Below are 17,717 nucleotides of genomic sequence, written 5' to 3'. Positions count from 1 at the left end.
ATGGTCGATCTTTGCGCTGGCCGATCTGACGACTGTGTCACTAAAGGTGAGATCACAAGTCTGTGTGGCCGCCTCCTTTGTTGGCCGAGGAGAGGCAAGGACAGTGCTGTATTTTCCTATCTGAGGCACAGTGGGCTTTAGAGCAGCAGAGGTCGACACCTTTTCCTTCACTCTGATTTCCTGAATGAGCTTTTCGTCTAAAAATGGGGCAATCTCAAGAGGAAGCAGTGTGGTCACCCATACAGTTGATGCAACGAGGGGATGGAGGTGGACAAGCACCCTCATGGGCATCCTTGCCACATGTAACACATTTGGCCGGGTTGGAACAGGACTGGCTTGTATGACTGAACCGCCGACACTGATAGCAACGCGTAGGGTTTGGGACATAGGGGCGAACGGAAATTATCTCATAGCCTTCTTTTATGTTCGATGGGAGTTCAACTCTGTCAAATGTCAAGAAGACAGTACGGGTCGGAACGATGTTCGTGTCAACCCTTTTCCATGACTCTATGAACAGCCGTTATGCCCTGGTCAGACAGGTAGTGTTGAATTTCCTCGTTGGACAATCCGTCGAGAGAGCGAGTATGAACGACTCCACGTGAGGAATTTAAAGTGCGGTGCGCTTCAACCCGGACAGGAAAGGTGTGGAGCAGTGAAGTACGCAGCAATTTTTGTGCCTGGAGGGCACTGACTGTTTCTAACAACAAGGTGCCATTCTGTAATCTGGAACAAGACTAACAGGACCTGCAATTGCGTCGATACCTTTCTGAATAATGAAAGGGTTAACCGTGGAGAAGTCGTGACCTTCGTCAGACCGAGAAACAACAAGGAACTGTGGCAACGATGGAAGAACTGTCTGTGGCTGAGACTCAGTGAACTTACGCTTGTGAGCAGACATAGTGGAAGATGAGGAAACCATTGCAGAAGAATCCCCCATTATTACCGGCGTCTCCGATGGTGCGCTCCTCCCTTGTGGGGGCCCTCTCTGAGGGCACTCCCGCCTTAGGTGATTGTACACACCCCCCGACAAACGGATGGAGGAACCAATCGGCACTTTCGGAAGGTATCAGCTCGGGTAATCACCCCTCCCTGGGCCTGGCCATTACCAGGGGGTACATACGTGTCCTACCTGCCTACCCGGGGCGGGGAGTTACGCGTTACTCTGTCACCGGCTACGCATGAAAATGCGTGGGTCGGCCTTCAGACACGCACAGGGAGGAAAAAAGAGAAAGGGAAAAACAAAGAAAGGGAAAGGAAAGAAGAGAGGTCTCAAACGCCGCAGCAGAGAAAAGGGTGAAGAGAAGAGGTAAGGAAAGGAAAGGACAAAGGAAGGATGAAGACGTGCAAGCGGAGAAAGCAAAGAATGTGTTACATTTTCGAGCGTCCGTCTCCGGACGTAGGCACAAAACATACTCCCAGAGGGGGAGAAAAGGAAGGAAAGAGACGGAGGTGAGGGGAGGGAGGGCGAAGATGGGGGATAGGGAAGGATGCAGAAAAGGAAGGTATGCAGCCAGGAAAGGAAGGGGGGCCACATTAGCTTGGGGTCCCATGCTTGCTACGCACGTATCCACAAAAGAGTTGTGGACCTCCGGGGGGAGGGGGGGGGGGGGGGGGTTGTCCCTTGGTGGTGTAAGTAATTTAAGCTTGTAAGTCAACACAATCGAAGGGTACCGCCATAAACGTCACATATTTTGATACTCTCAAACACACTCATCAAGAACTATCGATGAACTATCTATATGCATGTTGGGCCTGGTGGTCTACGAGGCAAAGCACATGCCTGAAAACAGAGGTCGCAGAATCAAATCTCAGTTGGGCCATGGACTTTTTCAGTCTCCTCAGCCTTCAAATCCTGATGATGTGAGAATTCTCCAGGAACAACATACAGTTTGGATTCCATGTTAAACTGTAGGTCCCCTTTCCCCAGTTGGATAACTGAGGTAAGTTAGGGGCAATGAAGTTGCCAAAGCGCACTTCAATTGGAAAACCTGTACAAGCATTGAGCCACAACATCATCATCATCATCATCATCATCATCATCATCATCCATAATTAAGTTTGTACGGAACCCTTAGAGTGAGAGTCCTACCCACACTTGTCTTTTTTTTTATTGTTTCAGTGACTTTTTACTAATATTTACTAGCACAACATGTTTTGGCAGCATGACGCATCACTAGGAGTGTTACTGTTACATGTACAGTAATCTGAAGTGTAGTTACGATCATCTGCTGAGTGTGCAAGTTGGATTAGGTATAAAAATATAACCCTCTGCAGAAAGACCGTTCTGTTGTAGCCTGCTGCTCTCCCCTCTGGTGGTCAAAATTCTAATCTGTAATGTTGTCAGGCACAGATAGCACAGCTATGAATGTCCACCAAAAACTGAAATTAATAGTCTGCCGATTTTGTAATCACTGAATTGGGTGGGAAAAGGCAGACATGTCCAGAAACACAGTTCACTAGTGGGAACATGCTGCTGCCTTGCAACAAGGTAATCATTTTTGAAACATTAATGCAACCAAACAAAGAAAAGGTTATTTCAGAAGAAAAAGGTGTGTGACTTCCTATGTACCTACATGTTTAGTCTGACATTGATACTACATCAGAATATTTTATGATCTGAAGATGGCAGTAGCCCAAACCAGTCATAGTGAAATGTAAAAATTTATGTGATCAAGACAGACCTGTATAAATAAAGTGCCAGAAATATGATCATGGACTCATTTTCACACTTTATGTCTTCAATTGATAAAGGTGTTCAAGTTTTTGCAAAAGCAAACATTTCAGTCAAAGAGTTCCCAATCAGCATTCCTTTTAACAGTCAATTTCAAAGTAGTAAGGCTTTGTTTGTCTTCTCTCATGGAGCATGACAACCTTTTCATTTGTGCATCTGATGAATTAGACACACACACACACACACACACACACACACACACACACACACACACACTCTTCTATATTCATTCACACAAGCAAGCACACCTCACACGACTGCCATCTCTGTGCACAAGTTGTGCTTGCTTGTGTGAATGAATCTTGACAAAGACTTTGGCTGAAAGCTAATGTTTAAGTATTTTGTCATTGCACGTGTCTGTGACTAAGTGTCATCTTTACAGTAAGTAAGAATCAATATTTTCCTTATATAATTGATAATTCAAACTGGAGTTTCCATTGTTCACAGGTTGTGTTTTCATTGTCTATGGTACCTCAGCAACCAAGACAAGTTTATTTTAGGATTTAGAGTGTCTGGAATGGAAACACCTGATGTGAAAACGTTATGTGATGTTGTTGTTGTCATTGTGTTCCGAGTGCCAGACTAATAAATTTCCAGCAAAAATGTAAGTAAAGACAACAGTAAAATGATTTAAACACACAGTTCAGTTTAATTATACACTAAAATAAATTAATCTTTCTGTACACAAGTTTTGGTACCTAACTTCAATGTCACACCCAGAAAATAATTTTATCACACTTCAAATTAATGTACATGTAACTGTAATGCACTTGATGGTGACAACATGCTGCTGAAAACTGTCATGCTAGTAAATATCAGTAAAAAGTGACTGAAGCAGTAAAAATTACTTCATAAATTTTAACACAGTTTCTGACCATACTACATGGATACATTTAAGAGATTATTTAGATGGACTGATTTATTAATCTTGTTCCATTATTGCTTCAGGAGAAGAAAAAATTGATGATTTCCAAGATATTTATTAGTTTCATTGAATGTACGGGTTTGAGAAAGTTTCCACTGCAGACTGATTTACTGATGGTTACCCTTTCCCAATGCCCAACTTGTGATAGTACGCACCAGTATGCTGTACTCTTACTTCTGGTGAAAGAAAACCATAACTGCAGATTTTGAGATTTGGTCCAATATAACTTTGTTTTACCAGTACAAATGTCACACTCATATTTTTAAAGTTCGCAGAAGATCATAAAAATAACATTTTATAAAGTCAAAATTTGAACTACCTGGCTCTCCTCCAGAAGGTCACAGTATGGGAAGCTGAAAAGCTCAACCACATACTTTACCAGGGCTTTGACTCTCGCATTGTGTCCCGAGATGAGGGATATCGTACCCACAAACCTACCATCACCCATAGTAGTGTTCCACCACACACCCAATCTACAGAATATCATTATGTATCCCCATTTCAATCCAACTCCCAATCCTGCATTTCATGGGTCTTTTCCTTGTGGTCGATCGAAGTGCAAGGCCTTTCCCATATCCCCATAACCACGAGCCAACTCGTGATGAAGAGACCATTAATAAGCTATTTATGGAGTAGAAACTGCACTGAACCAAGTGAACAAACACTATTTATAGAGCTCTGTACTATAAGTAAACAGGAAAAAAGGTGACTAGTTAGTTAGGTTACAATTAATTATCCTCTAAAAAACTGAATGATCTATGAACTCGAATAATTATCTAGACAGAAATTTATTTGTTTAACGCCCATCTCTGCTTATGATTACACCTTGCATATCCATCCTCTTTTTTGGTCAGTGCAGATGATGTTATCAACTGTAATGAGTCCTGTTAGTTCATTCGCTCAGTTTACTCAAGAGAGCCTACAGTGTAGCTGGACTGAAGTTCTTTGTTAATTACAAACAAAGTTGACAATTACAGTAAGTTGTCATGCTCCTCAACTTCAAATCCTTTTAATTTTGTCTGTCCAAAATATCTCTCAAAGTCAGCACAATTTTAGCTGCAGCATGATGAACGTGAACTATTATATCAGCTACATGCAATTTCACAGTTCTGAAGCTAAATCAATGACCTTAAATAATATTTAAATTATCACTTTAATTTGTGGTGTGTGTGTGTGTGTGTGTGTGTGTGTGTGTGTGTGTGTGTGTGTGTGTGTGTGTGTGTGCGCGCACGCTGCTTGCTTCACAGAGAGTACAAAGTGGGTGATGTGGAATGAACACCGCACATGTGGATTTGTAATACAGATGCAGTGCTCTAATGTACTTTTACTCTAGCTCGTCAAAGGATTTATCTGCAAACTAGCAAAGTTTTCATTCTCTTCTGTGAATGCCTCTTGACATCTCAACCTTTCTGTTATTTTGTCAGTGGTCTCCTTTACTAATGTAACACTGAGTTACAATATCCACTTATAATGGCAGTCCTGCAATTAGCAACCCTGTCCATCCCTTCAAGCCCCAGCTTCTTTTGTGACTTCTACTTCAGTTCTTGAAGTTAATTACAGTAACAACTAGAAAATGGTAAAATGTCATTCCAGAGGATGAATCAACCTGTACGTGCAAAACCAACAGAAAATATAGACTAAATGTTATAAAACATAATATTTTTCAAGTGTCAGGAACAAGCTGTCTTAATATTTCTAAAACCATGAAATGAATGGAACATAACAAGGTAATTTCACTCATATGCAATAAAGATAGTTAGGTAATCAAGGACAAAAAAAGCAAAATTTATGAAGTACTTACAGGATGCTCCAAATCTGGTGTATACAGAAAGTTATAGAACAAAGGTGATCTTGTATGCTGTTTCTCGATGTAATCAAATATTGACTGGCCCAAGTTTGGACCCGAGTTGTTTCCTGCCAACCGTCCACCTTACAGCAAAAAGAAAGAAGAAGAAATCAGCTACTCTCTTACAACCTCAACTGTACACCATCAGTGCAAAAAATTTCAAGATTGAATTAATAAAAAAAAAAATAGAGAATACAGAATATTATGGTTTTAATGCTGCAAGTGTTCTACATACTTTGCCCTCATTTGACATGAATGCTCAAAACATTCATACAATGCCGTAGAACTGGCAGTAAAGTCGTTCTTTGATAAGTCATTCACTCATATGTGACATTGGCTTGAATGTCTGTTATGTTGTCAAAGCATTGACCCTTCATAAGAATTTCTGCACTCTTGTCATTTTGTGTTATATATAACACCAAGTCTTTCACCCACGATGATTTTTTCAGAAAAGTTTTGTCCATGATCTGCATTTCAATCAAGTCGCACCAGGCATCCATGTATCATTGTTCTTGTCATGGAGGCAAAGCATAAGGGACATGTATCATTGTTCTTGTCATGGAGGCAAAGCATAAGGGACAATCTCCGAAAATGCTTTTCTCATCTTCAAAACATTCAGGAGTATGACTTGATTTGAATTAGAGATGTAGCTTCATTGAGATTTGTGACATAATGATGTTGGTGCACTATTTAACACTGCCTGCCCACAGCCGAGTGGTCAAATGCACATATATTGTTTATAGTTACTGCCACCATAGTTACCGCACTGATATTGCTTGTACAGCAGGAATAAAATCAGTCTCTGAACTTTTTGGACAGATGGTTTATTACCCATTTCTTAGAGTACACATTGAAAATACAGTAATTTCAAATCAATTGCCAGAGCTGTAGCAGAAACTACACTGTGAAGCCAGTAAAATACACTGTTTCTGAAATAGACATAAGCACTCAGTTTAATTTTCCTCATACTCTTTTCAGTGTCTGCCTCAAGTCAGAGATAATGCATGTATTTGGTAAACATTTTAGTGCCTGATGAACTGTTATGTGCACACACAGTAAGAAAATCTGAGTTAACAACACAAACCACATAAAAATCTCTTTGTTGGATACTCCTACACATTAACAGATCACAAATTAGCAAGAAAATCAGATTCTTTATTTCAGTAGTTCTGTTTGAAACTGGACAAGAACAGAACACCACTTGTTTATGAGGTGTTATATCCACGACCAACAATATGTATTTAAGAATTGGTAAATGCAAAAAATTTTACTCTAGTGAGATAGCGCTCTCTCTCTCTCTCTCTCTCTCTCTCTCTCTCTCTCTCTCTCTCTCCCCCTCCCTCCCTCCCTCTGTGTGTGTGTGTGTGTGTGTGTGTGTGTGTGTGTGTGTGTGTGTGTGTGTGTGTTGGGGGAGGGGGGAGGGTCCACACTTTTGGAGGAAGAGGGAGGAGGGAGGCTATGTCTTATGTGCTGGTAACCACAACATTAAACAAGATTAAAAAACTGACTACTGGAAAAAAAATTACCTGGATAAATTCCCTCATCATCAGAACCAGTATCAACACTTTTATGGTGAGAGGCAAGTGATCCCCTTTTATCTTCAACAGCTGCAATACCACATTCCACACGATCTAACTCACAGTCCAGTAGGAAAGTCCTAAAGCGACAAGAAACTGAGTGGTATGCAAGAAATCTCAGGTAGTAATCATTGAATTCAAAGGCCAGTGGAAATTGTTTCTGTATCTGAGGAGGGAAAAACAGAATTTTTTATCATATATCAAACAATAATACATTGTTAAGTATATAATGTTCATCATTTACTACAGTCACTTACTTGGTGCACTACATCAAGGAACTGCAAAAATGTGGGTGCAAATCCGCCAGCTTGTGAACTAGCTAACAAGTTGCTTCTATGGCAGAACCTGTGTCCAAAAGCAAGCCATTCTTTCTCAACAAGAACTCTGAAGCCCTCTATTGTTCGATAATGTGGATCAAGGCAAAGTTGAGCAACTGATGATACCTATACAAAGGAGGATTACAAAAGTAGAAATAGACATACAACATTGTTGCACATACTTACAGTGAAAGACAAGCTGCATTAAGAATATGTTGAATGAATATTTGTATAAAATTATTCTAACTGTATTAGATTTGTCTGCAGTTATATCCTTTCTTTCAGGAGTGCTAGTTCTGCAAGGTTTGCAGGAGAGCTTCTGTAAAGTTTGGAAGGTAGGAGGTGAGGTACTGGTGGAAGTAAAGCTGTGAGGACGGGGCGCGAGTCGTCCTTGGGTAACCCAGTTGGTAGAGCACTTGCCCGCGAAAGGCAAAGGTCCCGAGTTCGAGTCTCAGTTCGTCACACAGTTTTAATCTGCCAGGAAGTTTCATATCAGCACACACTCCGCAGCAGAGTGAAAATCTCATTCTGGAAACATCCCCCAGGCTTGGCTACGCCAAGTCTCTGCAATATCCTTTCTTTCGGGAGTGCTAGTTCTGCAAGGTTCGGAGGAGAGCTTCTGTAGAGTTTGGAAGGTAGGAGGCGAGGTAACGGCAGAAGTAAAGCTGTGAGGACGGGGCATGAGTCGTGCTTGGGTAGCTCAGTTGGTAGAGCACTTGCCCGCGAAAGGCAAAGGTCCCGAGTTCGAATCTCAGTCCGTCACACAGTTTTAATCTGCCAGGAAGTTTCAACTGGAACATGCTTTACAGAAATACAAAGTGGCACCAGGTCAGAATATATAAAAACATGAAACCAAAGAGATGGAGGGGAAACATCACTCCAAACGCTACATTACAAAGAGAGTCACAAATTTTATGACATAATTATACACTAATCAACTTAACACCTTTAGCCACCCCTCTTCTGTGTTCCTATCAGCACTGTCCCAGTTCTTTTTTAACCACCACCACCACCACCACCACCACCACCACCACCAAAGAGATTTATTAAAGAGACTTTTCAAACACACACACACTTTTTGAAGGACTTGATTATGCCTGTGCTAGTATTATTACACTTCTCTTGCATCTTGAGAAGTTTCTGCACTTGATTCATCATAAAAACCTATTAAATGTGTCTTTCACTGCTAATTCTTCTCAACTAAATTCAAACACCTGAACATTATAGTGGCTCTATACAGGTTGCCAATCATAATTGCTTAGGATATGTTCTACAGCTACTTTGTCATTCAACCTACCTGCGTGTTCTTAGCATCAGTGTGGGATCTCTTTGCCATCTGCTGACAAGCTAGCATAGCAAACATTTTAGATTAGGCTTTACCGTGACTGTTATTGGCATTAAATGAAACAACAAGTTTACTGTTACCAGTCACTGTTTATTTATCTCCATGACGCATTTCAAAGGTTTAAATTCCATCATCAGGTGGATTTACATTTGTTAGAATGACATTTGTGTGTGTGTTGTGTTCCAATTTTTTGAAGGAACTTGTGGTACTGTAGTGGTCACAGGTTCCTTTCACTGTCTTAACACATCCAATGTATACTGTCATAATTTGTAAACAAATATGGTGTCTGGAAACTATTATATGCAAGGCATAATATAATGTATGCATCAAATATAAATCCACATGATGATGGAGGTTTAAACCTTTGAAATGTGTCATGGAGATAAATAAACAGAGACTGGTAACTGTAAACTTCTTGTTTCATTAAAAGATAGCATAGATCTGAATGGTGCATCATTTGTCATAATTCAATGCATAAATCTTGTAAACTGTTATTCCTTGCTCATACTGTGTAAGATTTTGGCTCCTCTGCTTTGCAAGACTTACAAATGTACTTTCCATTCATTTGTTGCCATGGCAAAGGAATGCAATCTGGTACTTTAACCCCAATGTACAATAGTCCACTAAGGATTATGATATTTGTATGTCAAAGCACAGCATTTGCATCTAAAAATTTTGTTTGTATTTGATATCTCCTATCAATAGAAGGTTTCATTACTGTCTTTGATAATTTTACTCTGCCTTATAAAACACACTGTTAAATTTTAGTTACTGACCTGAGCTGTGATGTCTGAACCATCCTCCAAACAAATCATAACAGATGACCCCTGCACATCCAAGAGATCAACAACAGCACCAGCTAACTGCATTATATTCTGCAACTGCAGCAACCATTCTGAAGATTCTATAAGTCTGTAACAATAAATAGACTATGAGCACAGGAATCAGTTTTCACTGTCTCGATCCTTTTTATATACTTGTATAAATGACTTTAGACAGGATGTGTATCAAAAAAGAAAAGAACTATATATACACAAGGATTGCAACATATCAAAGAAATGAGTCCTATTTGCAATTTAGGTCATAGTTGTAGTCTACACGATTCTCATTAGAATGAATGCTTCCTGTGTAAGGATATTCATTAGCAAGGCATAAGATGTCACTTACACTTAAGCATATGACTAAAGTCGGGTTGCAACAGTTTTAAAGAAAATCAATACAACAACAGAAAATACAGTGTGTTCAGTAATATGGTTCTGGGTCGACAGAATCTGCTAACCACTGACATTCACCTCCAAATTTTTGAACTGTACAGTGAGCAGGAGGTGAGTATGTCATTGGTGCAAAGATGGGCACCAGAATTTAATAAATGACAGACAAGTTTGTCCATACTGTGTAAGAGAAGATGAAGGAGGACTGTCAATTTACTCTCTGTACATTTTCCAGTAAAGATCAATGTCCAATAATATTACGTAGATCAAAAAATTCAGAAAATTGTGCACCATATGAACTTAATGTTCACTAAAAGAGGTTCATAAAAAGCAGCAAACAGCAAGTCCATTGATAATTTTGACACAGTACTGTGAAGAGGTCAGTAACACTATGAGATGCATCATGACTGGGGACAAAACACGGTTTATATCACCCTCCAAGAAAAGAAGCCAATGCTTTGGAAATAATATGATGTACTGTTAGTTGAAGTTTTCTGGAGCAATTATCAATGCCAGCACCTACTGCGACAAACTGTCCTGCACAATCAGACATAAACAATGTGGGCATGACGAGACTTGGATGTTTTCCAGTCACTGGATCTTGCTTTCCACACTTACATTTTATAAACAGTAGTAGTTCATGTCAGAACTGACAACAAAATAGTGCATATTTACAATATGTTTTGTTTTATTATGCTAGACTCATCATCAAGCTCCGTTTGAATCATTTTCTCACAATTATAGTTTGGAAAGAAATAGTAGAGAATGAAAATGGAAATATGATCTAACTTTACACAGAGATGATGATAATTTGAATACCACGATATTATAAAAAGGAAAAGACTGTCACACAATAAGCTTTCAGCCAACAAGGCCTTTGTAAAAAATAGACTACACACACGCGCGCGCGATCACAGTCTCTGGCAGCTGAACCCAGACTACGAACAGCAGTGCATGATGGGACAGGCAACTGGATGGGGGTAAGGAAGAGGCTGGGGCAGAAGGGGGAGTTATAGCAGGGTATGGTTGGAGGACAGTAAAGTGCTGCATTGGGAGCATGCATGGACGAGGTGGGGATAGCGTAGAACAGCTAGGTGCAGTTGGGAAGTTAGACGGAGGGCGGGGGAGAGGAGGGGATAGTGGAAAAGGTGAGGATTAAAAAGACAGGTTGCATTGGTGAAATAGAGGGCTGTGTAATGATGGAATGGGAACGGCGAAGAAGCCAGATGGATAAGGACAATGACTAACAAAGGTTGAAGCCAGGAGGGTTACAAGAATGTGAGATATTTTGCAGGGAAAGTTCCCAACTGGGCAATTTATAAAAGCTGGTGTTGGTGAAATGGATCTAGATGACACAGGCTGTGAAGCAGTCACTGAAATGAAGAACGTCTTATTGGGTGGCATGCTCAGCAACAGGGTGGTCCAATTGTTTTTTGGCCACACTTTGTTGGTGGCCATTCATGCAAAAAGACAGCTTTTTCACAGGCAGCTCTACCTTTTAAGGGTTAGGTAATGTTTGTGACCAGACTGGAGTAGGTGGTGGTGGTGGTGGTGGTGGTGGAAGGATGTATGGGGCAGATCTTGCATCTAGGTCAGTTACAGGGATATAAGCCATGAGGCAAGGAATTGGGTGTTGTGTAGGTACAGATGAGGATGTTGTATAGGTTCAGTGGGCAGCAGAATACCACTGTGGGAAAGAGGGAGAGGGAAGGATAGTGGATAGAACATTTCTCATTTCAGGGCACAATGAGAGGTATTTAGTTGGTACAGTCCTGGGTGGTACTGAGTCATGAGGGGAATGCTCATCTGTGGCTCAACAGTGAGACTTTGTGAGGTAGTAGATGACTGGAAAGATAAGACATGGAAGATATGTTTTTGTACAAGGTTCAGAGGGTAATTACAGTCTGTGAAGGTCTCACTAGGACCCTCTGAGTATTTTGAGCGGGACCATTCATTGCTGCAGACGCAACAGCCACAGGTAGTTAGACCGTACAGAAGGAACTTAGTATGGAATGGGTGTCAGCTGTCAAAGTGGGGGTACTACTGGTGCCTGTGAAAAAAGCTGCCTTTTTGCATGAATGGCCACAGACAAGGTGTGGCCAAAAAACAACTGGTCCACCCTGTTACTGTGCATGCCACCGCCCGCCGAGCGCCCGCGCCCTCCCCCTCCCCTCCCCCCCCCCCCCCAATATGATGATCTTCATTTCAGTGACTGTTTCACAGCCTGTGCCATCTGGATCCTTCCCACGTATAACAGCTTTTCTGAATTTCCCAGCTGACACCTCTCCCTGCAACATATCCTACATTCTCGTAACGCTCTTGGTTTCAACCTTCATTAGTCATTGTCCTTATCCACCTAGCTCCTTCACTGTTCCCATTCCAGCACTACAAAGCCCTCTTATCACCAACACACCCAGCCATTTTACTCCTCTCCTCTTCCACTTACTCCCCCCCCCCCCCCCCCCCCCCGCCCCCCCTCTGTCCCGCCCTCCGTCTAACCTCCCAACTGCACCTAGCTGCCCTATCCTATCCCCATCTATGTGCCATTGGATAAAAAGGTAACAACTAGAACTACAGACTGTATGGTTGATGGCTGAAAGGGATCTACATGCTGTACTGAAATGAGTGGGGGCCCCATTACTCAGTGTCTCAAATTCAAGATTTAAAACCACCTGCTTTAATAAATTATCATGGTTAGTGGTCTTTGAGAAATCTGAATGTGTTATTAGCATCAAAAACCCCAGAAAAAGGAATGGTGAGGGTAGCTGGGAGATCAAATCAATGGTCACACCCTAGGTCACCTCTTCCTTTAACAGGGGGCAGGGTGGGAGGAGATAGACATTGCAAAGTGTGTGTTCTATCTTCATTCATACTCATACTGCCACTGCTTCCATCAGGGTATTAAGTTGTATTTAGCCACTAGTCTCATGGACCATCACACATACCTCACCAGAGACTCTTGAGGTCATGTCTACTCTTATAATACACACAATTACACTCAATAATGAAATAAAATGAATGAATATGCTATAGATAATAACATTTCTTTAAGAGCTATACAAACGGATGAGTAAAGCAAGAGCAACTTTTTCAGTTCAGCAAGGTGCCAACAATAGACATTACAATTCCATTAGATTATATTTACATGCATCTAGCATGAAAAGGATAAAACTGTTAACTACAATTTGGTTTGGTTTAGTACCACCTGCTGGTTGTCATCTAATTGCAATATTTGATAGTGGTGGAAAGGGAATTCCAAGGCAACTGAAGCTTATACAGCTACCTTCACTTTGGTTTCTTCTTTCCCTCCTCCTTCTTCTCCTAATGGGATTTGGATTTGGTGTGAAATGTATCCAGATATAAGTCTGGTACAGATGAGGAACAGACTGTTTTGCGCCCCAATGTCGGCAACTCTCACGGCAGCTGGCTCTATTAAGGCAAGTTGTTGTGGATGTTTGGGTAATGGGATTAGGAAGAAAACAAGCCTCCACTAGGAAGCATCAGTGGGGTGGGTACAGATCTTTATTACATGGGAGGAGGCGGCTGTGATCTCCACTGCAGATGTAGAGGTAGGAAAGAGGGGCAGTGGGGGGAGTAGCCCTTCCCTAAAACAAATGGATGAACTAAAGTGGCCACCAGGGCAAGCTTGTCTCACATGGAGTACGGTTCACCGTAAGTTTGCTAGATGACACGCATGACTTGCCAGCTAGAAGGTGGGGGTGACAGCTACCTTGCATGTTAAACCTCTCACACTGTACATGAAGTTAGCTGGCTGGCTTCTTTTGAAGGCAAGATGCACACACCAGCTGAAATGTAATCTTTCTCCAACGACTGTAAGGAAACTATTTCGGGAAAAAATAAGTTATCTTCGTACATCTTACAGCTTCATGGTTAACTTCCTATCGTTTCTTAATGGTCATATTTATTGTGACAGTTCAGAATTAAGTAAACTACTGAAAGAATTTCGTAAATATTGCAGTGAAAAAATAGAGGTTGCTATGAATTTGCATTTGGTGCATGTTAGGTCATATGCTGCTGCCTGTCAAATGTAGCTAACAAATTAAATTTTTCTTTAACCTTTGAAGGAGAATGCTATCATCAATCTCAAGAAAATAAATCTCCCGAACTCGCTCACCAGCAAAAGAGCCACAATGAAATATTCACAGAATTTCTGTATCTCGTAAACTGTTTCATACGTCACAACCAGATTTCAGCAAATGGCAGTATGCAAGGAGGAGAGTATTTGCCAACATGACTAATAGGAAAACTTCCATACCTAGTATGATATTCAAGTGACTATAAATTTTTTCAATGAGACAAAGTAATACTTAAGCACCGTTGATAGCTGGTGAAAGAAGAATTGCTGTGGGCTTGTAACAATTTATGACAAGAAGTTAAGTTTATTTTTATACTGAGAACGGGCATTTTCATAAACTACTGAGTTGTCTTTCCATCAGTTACTTTTTTTATGATTCTGTCAGAATTTAAACTGCATTAGAATATTAGTGAGATTAATATTTATAATCTCTTCTTTTTTTTGGCAAAAGAAGCAGATTTGAATGTGGCAACAAAGGAACTTACGTATTCCCTTTATTTTTCTTCAGAGAGACATCACTAGTGATGAGTTACGAGTAATATGTATACCCCTTGTTGCCATGCTCAAATCTGCTTCTTCTGCCAAAACAGAGCAGAGTTTCTAAATATTCATCTCACTAACATTCAAATGCAGTTTAAATTGTGACAGAATCATAAAACTGCAAGTGATGAAAAGACAAGTCAATAGTTTATGAAAATGCCCATTCCCAGTATAAAAATAAACTGTAATTCCTTCACATACATACATACATTGTTCCAAACGCACAGCAATTATTCTTTCATCAGCTATCTATTGTGTTTAAATATTATATTATTTTATTGAAAAAAAAAAAAAAAAAAACTGTAGCCACTTGAATATCACACTAGATATGGAAGAACCTCGTATAAACCACACGGCGAAACACACTGCTCTTTGGGTACTATCATTTGCTACAATCTTGCTTCAATATCTGAAACTGTTTACAAGATACAAGGGATTTTGTGAATATTTCACTTTGTCTTCTTTGATGGTGTGTGACCACATGATGATCCATTTTCTTGAGATTAGTGATGGACACTATTCTTCAAAGTTTAAGGAAAAATTTAATATATTAGCTACATTTCACAGGCAGCAATATATGACCTAACACATGCCAAACTTAACTTCATAAAAATCTCTATTTTTCACGGCAAACTTCTCAAAATTCTTGCAGTAGTTTACTTAATCCTGAAATATCACAAAAAACATGATCATTAAATTATGTGCAGTTCATCTTGAAGCTGACAAATGAAGGTGTCAGATGTGTGAGAATCAATACTTTTTACCAAATTTCTTTCCAATTATTTGGAAAAGGGTGCACATCAGACAGCAGGCGTGTGATGTTCGGTTGGGTCTCGAGGATTAACTACCATTGTCTGAGAGTTCCAAGCCTGTAGCCTGTGATGTCAGACGTCAAAACAGGCTTCCCGATTGGCCAATGCTGGTAGCATTCAGGGACCTTTACTAGGCCTAATAAGAACAACAGCACTGAAGCTACCACAAAAAATATGCACAGCTCTGTGCAGGGCAGCCAGCTAGCAGATGACAGAGCCAGCAAGTGAGCCATCGCATGCACCAGAAAGTAAGCTTGCAGCGAATCTTACTCTGTGCGAGATGGGCTTAGGGTGTGCTGATGAGGAGAGAGGGAATATTCATCCTCTTGGTAGATGCCTTTTGGGAACAGCTTGTTAGTATCTAGGCAAGGTATAAGTGATTTCACTAGTTCCTAGCTTCCTGATACTTTAAGTGATTCAAGACTTTGAAATCTTGGATCTTACATTCCCTTTTTGCGATGTGGCAGGTATCTTGATCGAGGTGAGTGATCCTCATCACAATAGGTACAATAAGGCAATTGTACATAGGAATGTAGGGGCACCCTCATGTGGTGGCCATCCACAATCTCCACAGACAGGTTCATTTGTACAACTCAATGACGTGGTGAAATTTCATACATTTTGAACACCTCATGGCAAGTGGTACACACTGTCGTACATCACACTAGTAAACCATAATCTTAACTTTATCCACTAGTAAGTCACCCCAAAACCTAAGATAAATTTCCAGTCTCTACTTTAAACCACCGTTGGATCCAACTGATAAAATGGATATTACATCATTCCAAAATTAACACTTAATTCCTCACATGTTTGAAGTATAAGGTGCTTGTGGAAAATTATATCTTTGGTTACCATGAGGGATAATTGCGACTAGGAGTCACCGAGCTAGTCACACCTTAACAAATCCTATGACTAAGCAGGCAAAGTTGTTTTAATCGGTACAGATCTGTTCCACATTTTGTTTAAAAAGTTACCTCAATATACTTCTCTTTGATATTCTCCTCAAAAGATAAAGTCTTAGCAATTCTGGAAAATTCACTGTCATTCAAGGTAAAGAATAGAGACTGAAGCACATATCTCTTTTCTTGTTTGAATGGGCAGTTCTCATTTCAATTTGTACCTTATGGGGGCATCATACTTTTATTATATCATTGTGTGTTGAAGTAAGCGAGTGAGTGAGTTAGTTAGTTCCACAAAATGCTTGATGAGACATTGCGGTCATATGGCCATTAGCATTTTTCAGCTTAGTTCTCTTCATTGCTGCTGGTCCACCACAGTCTTTCCCACTCCAAACGGGTGCTCTCCCTATGGTTGTAACTTCACCTAAACAATGAGCACCTGGTATAGAGGTCATTGCTTGGAATACCCATGTCCTAAATAAGATAGACACATACTCCTTGGCATTCATGACCTGCACTACTGAAAAAAAAAAAAAAAAACAGCAGTGAAGTGGAGGTAAACTCTGGTAATGGGGGGCTATTTGTAAGTAAAGCAAAAGAGGTGGAAGATTTAACAAAAATGTAAAATTGAGTAACCGAAAGCAGAGACTAGAGGAATGGCCATATGGACATTGAACAAAACATCTGTTGAAGGTTAATCCAAAGGGAAAAATAATCAGAGAATATATACCCGGGCCACAAACATGTCACTTCAAGGTCACTCCCCAAGCACCGTAGAGTTGGTAGTATAACTAACAAACAAGTGAGGAACGGGAGGCGCCGCGTCTACTGAACCAATAACAACACCGAACAAAAGCCGGTTCCGGTGTCGACGCAACCACGTTGCCGGCTTCCGTGTAAACATTGTATGTTAGAGCGCGAACGCCTGCTGTTGTTGTTGTTACCGCCTCGACTACGGTTTTGGTTGGTTAAACAATGTCTCCAAAATGATGTCATTCACCAAGCGACAATCCGTTGCAACATGGAGTGCCATTAAATAGTCAGGCTTTGGAATTACTACGGAGGATGCTTGAGTTTTACGAGCAAGAAAAAGAATTTGTTTCTGTTCATGGGCATGCATCGATTCCTGTCGATAAAGTTTTAGAGCGTACCTCGAAAACTCTAGGACTCGGTGAAAGAACAGTTATAAGGAAAGGGGGTGCTACTTCAAGACTTACAAGACAGTGAAATAAACAGTGTGGACAAAAGCCCTACTGGAAGAAACAGTATGTTTTTAAGCAACCTCGTCCTATTACAGATGTTGACTCTTTCCAATCCGATGCAATTCGTCGGCAAATATATGGATACTATAAAAGGAAAGAATAATCCACAATATTGAAGTTGCTAAATTTCTTTAAAAGAAAGTGAACTTTTCT

The 17,717-nt window shown here is 40.5% G+C and overlaps 1 protein-coding gene across 1 annotated transcript in view; it reads right to left on the bottom strand.

The window, feature by feature from the left end:
- LOC124621841 (myotubularin-related protein 13) overlaps positions 1-17,717 on the bottom strand; it is a 232,503-nt gene that overhangs the window by 41,203 nt on the left and 173,583 nt on the right. The window contains exons 26-29 of the mRNA XM_047147285.1: positions 9,518-9,653; positions 7,337-7,522; positions 7,029-7,245; positions 5,458-5,585 (exon numbers count right to left, since the gene is read on the bottom strand). Of these exons, the coding sequence (XP_047003241.1) occupies positions 5,458-5,585; positions 7,029-7,245; positions 7,337-7,522; positions 9,518-9,653 (667 nt within the window). The remainder of the gene's footprint in view (positions 1-5,457; positions 5,586-7,028; positions 7,246-7,336; positions 7,523-9,517; positions 9,654-17,717) is intronic.

This window comes from Schistocerca americana, chromosome 7, assembly GCF_021461395.2.
Source record: "Schistocerca americana isolate TAMUIC-IGC-003095 chromosome 7, iqSchAmer2.1, whole genome shotgun sequence".
Taxonomy (NCBI): domain Eukaryota; kingdom Metazoa; phylum Arthropoda; class Insecta; order Orthoptera; family Acrididae; genus Schistocerca; species Schistocerca americana.
The sequence above is the reverse complement of the archived record's forward strand: the minus strand, read 5'-3'. Positions and strand labels throughout refer to the sequence as shown.